This window comes from Otolemur garnettii, unplaced genomic scaffold (assembly GCF_000181295.1).
Source record: "Otolemur garnettii isolate 467f Iridium unplaced genomic scaffold, OtoGar3 scaffold00357, whole genome shotgun sequence".
NCBI classification, from domain to species: Eukaryota; Metazoa; Chordata; class Mammalia; order Primates; family Galagidae; genus Otolemur; species Otolemur garnettii.
Genome location: NW_003852752.1, coordinates 158,534 through 167,385, shown reverse-complemented (window position 1 = coordinate 167,385; position 8,852 = coordinate 158,534). Strand labels below are relative to the sequence as shown.

General features: G+C 34.5%; 1 protein-coding gene across 3 annotated transcripts in view; it reads right to left on the bottom strand.

Annotated features, from left to right (window-relative positions):
- Positions 1 to 8,852, bottom strand: part of CFH (complement factor H) — a 167,828-nt gene that overhangs the window by 86,165 nt on the left and 72,811 nt on the right. For 2 of the 3 annotated variants that reach the window (XM_023509100.1, XM_012813937.2), the window contains 3 exons: positions 8,145 to 8,321; positions 6,156 to 6,338; positions 4,832 to 5,439 (listed from right to left, as the gene is read on the bottom strand). In XM_023509100.1, the coding sequence (XP_023364868.1) occupies positions 5,246 to 5,439; positions 6,156 to 6,338; positions 8,145 to 8,321 (554 nt within the window). In that variant the 3' untranslated portion in view covers positions 4,832 to 5,245. Of the gene's footprint in view, positions 1 to 4,831; positions 5,440 to 6,155; positions 6,339 to 8,144; positions 8,322 to 8,852 lie in introns of those variants that run through there. The other variant, XM_023509099.1, reaches the window with a different exon arrangement.

The following is an 8,852-nucleotide window of genomic DNA, read 5'->3' as shown; positions in this document are numbered from 1 at the left end:
GCTCTTCATCACCAGCTTGATTCTACTAACTGTATGTACTATTTCCCCCAGTCCTCATGACCCACTCAACGTCACATGGAAGGTTATAAGTGCCATTACAGGGCACACCGTAAGCCAGACATCAGGTCTCCACCCTTCTAACTCTTGGTGGCTGACCCTCCAGTTTGACCTTTGCACGCTTGCCAATAGAACCTGGAACTCATGACAGACAGGTTCATGGCTCCCTGGATGTAAAGAATCACCCAAGTGAGCTATTTTACTTCAAACCCAATTCTATATCTGCCCAGGAACAGTTAGGTCCCAAGACAAAGAAAGGCAATGTGGAGGGCCACAAGCCTTTTACTCTGCAGCTTGGAGTTGTGAGTCTACTGGTTGGTTCAGTTGGAATGCTCCTGTCAAAACTGACCTCATCCAAATCCAAAGAGGCAGTAACACAACAGGGTGTAAAAAACCCCCTTGTAATCCCCATTAGGATTACTCATTTTCACACAATGAGGTCGGCAAGCCCAGGGACGGGAAGTAGGAAAAACCTGGCAACTAAGGTTATATCAGAATGAATATGATATAAAGATTACCATCTAAAGATTAGAATGGCTCCCTGCCACATTCACAGTAAAGTCCATAGGACCCAACCTAGTTCTAGGCCCCAGCTCACAAGTAAAGCCTCCCAAACTGCCCCCTCAGCTGACCCCATTAACTTCTCCCAGACAGATGTTTTGACTAATCCTCTCGTGACCTATTCTACACTTTCTAACCAAGTATGGGAATTACTAGCCAGTACTTTTCAAGTGATAAACCTTACCAAGCCTGAATTAAAAGCAGCTTGTTGGCTTTATTTTAGTATCCAGCCTCCCTATTATGAAGGTATTGCTATTGAAGGAAACCACACCCCAGGGGAGGCAAGTGCATGCCAATGGCAGTAGAACCGACCCTACCTTACCCTTCAGATGGTAATAGGGAAAGACACATGTGTGGGACAAGTGTCTGCCTCTCACCAGCCTCTTTGTAATTCTACCTCTCAGTGGAATGGGACCGGCTACCTGATACCCCTGAATAACGCTTGGTGGGCATACTCCACCAGATTAGCTCCCTGTATACATTCAAGTGTTTTAAACCAAAGCCAAGATTATTGTGTTTTAGTACAGTTGGTGCCCAGATTAATTTATTATAAAAGTGATGCCAGAAATGGGAAGTTGCCACAGCCTTCACCGTAGCCACTCTTTTAGGCCTAGGAGTGGCAGGAGGAGGTACTGGAGTATCTGCCCTGGTTCTCTAGGACAAGAACTATGATGCTTTGCAAGAAGCCATAGATTTACACATAGAAAGATTGGAAAAATCTATAACACTTCTTCAAGATTCTCTGACGTCTTTATCAGAAGTAGTGTTACAAAACCACAGAGGACTTGACTTACTGTTTCTCTAACAAGGTGGACTCTGTGCCACCTTAGGAGAAGAACGCTGCTTCTATGCTGATCATTCAGGAATAGTAAAAGAATCAATGGCCCTCATACGAGAAAGCCTGCATAAACGCTAGCTAAAAAGAGAAAAAGAACAGAGTTGGTATAAATCTCTTTTTAATTGGTCTCTTTGGTTAACTACTTTAATAATAGCTTTGGCAGGCCCTTTAATTTAGTTACTTCTATTCCTAACTGTAGGCCCTTGCATAATTAATAGACTCACTGCGTTTGTGCGGGAAAGAGTAGGAGCGGTACAGTTATTAGTACTGAGAAGTCAATACAATCAATATCAGCCACTTTAAATATAATGAGATAGAAATGACAACCATAGAAACAGCCCCATGATTGGGCCCAGATATTCACAAGTCACAGCACACCTTGTGATCAGACCACTGATCTGCACTGCCCCATACTCAGATCTTCCCCAAACCCCACCTACGACCCCAACCCCATAAAAACCCCATGCCCCAGAGCTCATGACTCTCCACCAGGATCCGTACCAGCCAAGCCCCCAGGAGTCCAAGCTCGAGCTTGCTGCAATAAAAGTCTTTTTGCTTATGCATCTGACTTGGCTCCTGGTGGTCTTTGGGAACAACGCGATCTGGGCACAACAGTATGTTGCATGTGTCTGAGAATGTATCTCATTGGGTTCTTCTAAGTTATCCGATTTGTTGGCATATAATTGTGTACAGTGGATTTTTAGGATCCTTTATACTTTTGTACTATCAGTTGTAATGTTTCCTCTTTCATTTCTAATTGTATTTATGTGAGTCCTCCTTTTTCTTCTTTTCAGTCTAGCTAAAGGTTTGTCAATTTTGTTTCTCTTTTCAAAAACATATTTTAGCTTTGTTGATACTCAGGATCATTTCTCTGGTCTGTATTTCAATTATTTCTGCTCTGATTCTTACTATTTCCTTCCTACAGCTGGCTCTGGGTGGTTTATTCTTCATTTTCTAACTTCTTGAGATACAAACTTGTTTATTTGAGATCTTTCTTTTCTCTCCTGTAGGCATTCATATCTATAAATGTCCCTCTTAGAACTACTCTTGCTGCACCAAGTAAGTTTTAGTACATTGGTTTGCCATTATTGTTCTCTATTTTTTAATTTCCCTTTAATTTTTCATCATGTCATTGGTTATTAAGGAGCGTGTTGTTTAATTTCCTAATTTCCATATTTTTAATTTTCCCCAAATCCTCTCATATTGATTTCTACTTTCAAACCATTGTGTTCGCAAAAGATACTTCATATGACTTCAATCTTTTAATTTTTTTTTTTTTTTTTTTTTTTTTTCGGTATTTGGTCGGTGCTTGGTTTGAACCCCTACCTCTAGTATATGGGGCCAGTGCTCTACTCCTTTGAGCCACAGGTGCTTCCTCGTTTAAAAAGTTTTAAGACTGGTTTTGTGACTTAATATATAATACTCTATCCTGGAAAATGTTCCTTTAGCAGGCCTAAGAAGAATATGTATTCTATTGCTGATGGATGCCATGTTCTGCATATGTCTGTTTGGTCCATTTGGTCTAACATAAAGTTCAAGCCCAATATTTGCTTACTGATTTCTGTCTAGAATCTAGATAATCTATCCATTGTTAAAAGTGACATATTAAAATCCCCTACTATTTTTGGTTTGCCATTTATCCCTTCAGATTTTTTAATATTTGCTTTGTATGTTTTATTTGCTCCCATGTTGGGTGCATATATATTTGTATTGTTATAGCTTCTTGATGAAGTAACTCCTTTATCACAAGATTCTGTCAGTTTTGACTTAGATCACGTTTTGTCCAAATATAGCAATATAGCTTCTGCCTATTTTCTTTCAGTTTTCATTTGTCAGAATATCTTTTTTTAACCTTATGCTGTGCTTTGGTCTGAATGTTACTGTCCCTTTAAATTTTGTATGTAACATCTTAATCATCATTGTGGTGGTATTCTGTAGCAAGTAAGGCCTTTATTGGTGATTAGTTCATCAGTATTTCACCCTTGTTGACTGGATTAGTGCTTTTATTTAAAAAATATTCATAGAGACTTGGTGTTTGTAGCTCAAATGGCTAGGGTACCAGCCACATACACCAGAGCTGGCAACTTTGAATCCAGCCTGGGCCCACCAAACAACAATGACAACTACAAAAACAACAATGACAAAATAGCCAGGTGTAGTGTCAGGCGCATGCAGTCCCAGCTACTTGGGAGGCTGAGACAAGAGAATTGCTTAAGCCCAAGAGTTGGAGATTGCTGTGAGCTGTGATGCATGGCACTTTACCTAGGGTGACAGCTTGAGACTCTGTCTCAAAAAAAAAAAAAAGTACTCATGGAACTTCAAAGTCCTGTCCATGTTCTGGGGATGTAAGGAGAAGGCACTATCTATGAAATAGAGAGCCCTTAACAAATGTCAGTTCAACTAGGATCTTGATCTTGGACATCCAGGCATCTACAACTCTGTGAAGTAAATTTCTGTTTTTCATAAACCACTCACTTAACTGTAATTGATTACAGTGGCCAAAATGTGGTATAAATGTATTCACAAGTTTTAATATAACTGCAAAGATACCTTGCTGATTATAACAAATATCCTTTGAATTTGTGAAATCTGATTTTTTTCAACTCAACCAATTCATCTAAAAGGATCACTGACATGGGGACAGCTTAAGTAAATAAGTTACCTACTTCTGCAATAAAAAAAACTTACACTAAAATATTTTAATCTTATTATTTACACCTCTATTTTCATATGAAAGATTAACATCTTTTATAAATTGAAGATGTTTCTGGTCAAAAATAATTTTAACTAATTTTGTCTGAAATGAATAGACATAAAAATTATACTTCAGAATCTCATTTTTGAAATTTTCAAAACTCTTCTAACCAAATATTTGTAAATGTTATTCAACCTTAAGATCATGACCATTGAGGTCTCTAGAGCTCTCAATTTGCATTGCCTTTCTTTATAGACATCTTTATTTTAAAATAAATGATTCCAGTGATTCAAAAATGATATATGTTAAAATTAGAAAATCAGAGAACACTCCATATGTAATGGAGTTAAGAAACAACTCTTAAGTCCTATTATCAATGAATACAATATAGAATTTCACTTATTTCATTGCATTCCCTGCCAACTTTACTTTGGCAAATATTAATTCATGTTGCAGAGTATTCTGTGTGTTTTTGTGTGTAGGTCTCCGTGTACACATATGTGGATGTGTTTACAATTGATAGAGGATTTTTATCACTTTGTATGTAAGTGTTGTAATAGCAATATACACAATTAAACTTTAATTCCTCTTTACAATTAGTTTGATTTTTAAGTCTGCTAGCTTTACGTCTTGTAAAAGTTTATACATTTCATCATTTTTGTGAATTTATTCATTAATAATGACTAATGACAGATTTTATTGCTAATTTAAGTTATGACTTGGGTTGATTTTTTCGTGTTTATGAAGTGATACAATTTCAAAGACAGAGACAACAACATCTTTTTCATTGACTAGAGAACAGAGAACCTCAGAAGCTGTCTTTGAGGTATTTTGGAAGGTAATAGACATAATGGTCTCTAACATAATTGCGTGTAATTTCCTGACAAAGATATTTCATAAATTGAATATAGAGCAGTTTTTTATCAAGGTTTAATATGGCCCTTTTAAGAAGTGAGGCACAGTTCTCAGATTGTAATTACATCATCTCAAATTGCAAAAATTCTGATTTATGAATAAAAATGAGTTAAACAATATTTGAAATGTAAAATTGAGAACTGATAAAGGTGTGGATTTTAATAAAGCTAAAAAAAGTCCTATGCACAACGGGGATATATCATTTTCCCATCCTGACACATTGTTCGAAATGGGTTATATGTTGCTTGATGATATCCATATTTGCATGTAAATTCAACTTCTTCACCCGATCTGGAGTAAAGCTTTCCTCTGTCTCGCCACTTTAATGTTATGTTATATTTTTCCATGATTTCTTCTGATATTACACATGGTTCTAGGATAGAAAAAAATGAACATAAAACATTTAGCTGTGTTATATAATGGTTCAGGAATGCTTTCTCAAAACCCTTTCCAAACCAACTCTGTAAAAATATCTTATGAAAATTAAAATGGTAAATGATATATAAATCAGGTTCTAGGTTTAATGTGTGATATTGTGTGTTATTACCAAAAATTCATATCACTGACCTAAAAAGCCTAGCATTTTTTAAACTACCATCACTGTTTTTGTTTGAACAAAATCTTCGTCAGATGATACAAACATTTAGTAATAAGATGAATAAGATGTGAGGATAATGTATAGCATGATCTATAGTTAATAAGGCTTTGTTTTTAACTTGAAGTTTTGTAAGAGAGCAGATTTTAAGTGTCTTTACAACACATACACATATTCATAATAACACGTATGAGTAATGATGAATGTGTTAATTTATTGGATTATTGCATCATATATATATATAAGATCATCATATCATACATCATGTATATATGTATATATACATTGCCAATGCAAAGTTTTAAAATAAGTATAAAAATAAACAGAATTTTGTATACTAGAAATATTAATATGGTTTTTTATTATAAATATTTGGTAGGCAAGAATTCAGCAGGATGGCTATGTGTATCCTTGAAAAATTCTATTATAAATAACAAAATGTGATACTTATATACTGACTTTTCCATGATCCATGAGAATATAAAAGTACTTACTCAAGCATTTTGGTGGTTCCGACCACTGTCCATTACTACATGTTATTCGCCTGTTACCCTGAAGTTGATATAAGTTCTGACACTGATATTCAACTGTTGAATAAGGAGCATATACTGCTAATGGGAATGAAGTGATGTCTCCATTTTCAATAGGTGGAGGGGTCTTACATTTTCCTTTAGAATCTAAAAAACATCATTTATTTGATTTATTGAGAGAACACATCTAAATACAGCTTTAAATAAGGCAAATAGAAACAGACCACTTCCCATAATATCAACATTCTTGTGATTTCTGGGGACATAATTAGAACAAGAAATTTTAATTCTATAAATTGCTACATTTTTAAATGTTGTTTTTTCTTTTTCACTAAAAGCACACACAAAGCATTAAGAAATATGTCTACTTTGCAGGATTCCAGGGTCAATAAATATCTTTCTTAGTGAAAAAGTGCTGAACAGATAGCTAAGTCAAACAGAGAAAATCTCTTCTTTTAATACACCATATGCTGAGGAGTTGGTTGGGTATTACTCATTTTTTTTCTTTTGGTTTTCATTTTCATCACAAAAGAAACACGAGCTCCATGAAAAAATTAAAAATACAAATCTATTCAAGGTAAAAGGAATAGTTGGCTTCAAAACATGTACAAAATGTACATCTACTAAGTATAATTCAAACTCCTGAATATAATGAAAAAACAAAAAGAAAACCACATCAGAGGATTCTGAAAGATGTAGAGAATTCTTTCTAGTGAGAGATTTCCAGACTCCAGGAAAGGCAAAGCTGTGTCTTATTCCAAGAGGGGCCCATTCTATTTAGCTGAATGCTCAGATTAAAAGTAACCAGAGAAGACAAAGCCTTTTTTCCCCCTAGCAATATCTTGCCTCCTACAGGAAAGCATAATAAGAAGCCAATATAACTTTTTTCAATTGTGTTTGCTGTTTGAAGCAAAATTATTTCATTTAATATGAAATATGAATGTAGGGACAGGAAATACAAAAGGCATTAATATTCAACACATTCTAAATGAAAGTAATGTTTCCCTAATTCACTTGAAAGGTAAGATGTCAATACTGGTAGAGAGTAAGAAGTTACATTGTTTAAAAAGGAATAAAACAAACCATAGTATAAAGATATACTTAAAAATAGTAAACGTGAGTAAATGTAAGATTCTTTAAAAGTGTTCTCAAAAGGAATGGAGGAATAGGGAAACAGGACTGTGTGTGAGAGAAAACAAACACAAACAAAATGACAGACATAAATCCTAACACATGGATAGTAACTTTAAACATAAATGTTCTAAAGACACAAGTGAAAAGACCAAGAATGGCATGATGGATATGGAAAGAAGATCCAACTATGTGTTGTCTGCATTAAACTCATTTCAACATAAAAACATGTGTATTCTAAGTAAAGAAATGAAAAAAAAAATACCAGGAACAATGTACTTTTTTAAAAAGTAAAAGTGGATAATATCAAATTTTCTTTGTTGGATTCCAGATTTCCTGAACCCTAAATATTAAAGTGCCCAAGACTATGTCCCGAGGCTTCTTTTTACAAATGTAGTGGTTCCCTGGAAGGGCTCAGTAAGTCACATGTCTTTAAATATACTCTAGATGTTGAAGATGCCCAAGTCTATATCACCTTCTAGGATCCTTCTTCATCTGTCTATTATACACTTAAAATGGTGATCACTTAGGGCTGTCAATTGTACATAATGTGTTTTTTATACTTTTATTGCTCAGGAAATATCTGAATGTCTTAATGCTGAAGACAAGAATTGATTCCAAATTCCAATTATTCCTTTACTCTAGTTGAATCTTTCTTGGAAATAAATACTGTGTTATTTGGTTGAATTCACAAAAATTTAAATTTTAAGTGCCATCATTTTATTTGTGTTTGAAAAGTATATTCTACATGAATTACTTCATTTTACTGATATCAGCATATTTTGCCCCTGATAGATATTCTGGGAAAATATAATATCCTACCTTTGCATTGAGGTGGCTCTGTCCAGGTTCCATTTAGACACACCACTTCTACTTCCCCAAACATGTCAAAAGGTTCATTACATTCATAATGCACTCTCTCACCATTTGGATACCTACTCTTCTGTCTTGTTGTTATCTTAGCATTTTCCACTGTGGGTGGATTCACACAGGAAATATCTGAATAGAAAGAAAAAAATTATTTCTACATAGTGCTCATTTTGAGCAAATGCACTTCATAGGGGATTTTTAATTCAATAAATTGTCTTGAGTAAAAGGCTTTGCTAATTTAAATAAATTCAGATGTAATATTTAGGAAAAGGAGAATGCCCCTTCTCTTTCCTTAACCAGAACATTGATAGTTTTTTTTGTTTTTTCCTTTTAGTGATCAGTGAAAATGAAAGTTTTCCTGGACATTTGCTTGTCAGTTTTAGTTGAATAAATATTACAGGTCCTATAAATTTAATAAGAATTTAAGAAATGCTAATAAATCAAAATAACTAAATTACGTGGCATAACATTTTAGTTTGCAATCATCTGTTTGCTAAGTGTAATTTTAGCTTCTTAAAAACAAACACATTGAGACTTTTTTCAGATATCAAGTCAATGATTAAAAATACACCTTGAAGAACACCCTACTTAAAAGAAGAAAAATATGATTAATCATAGGACCTACACTGAAGTTGTGAACAAATAACTAAAAAAAAGTAC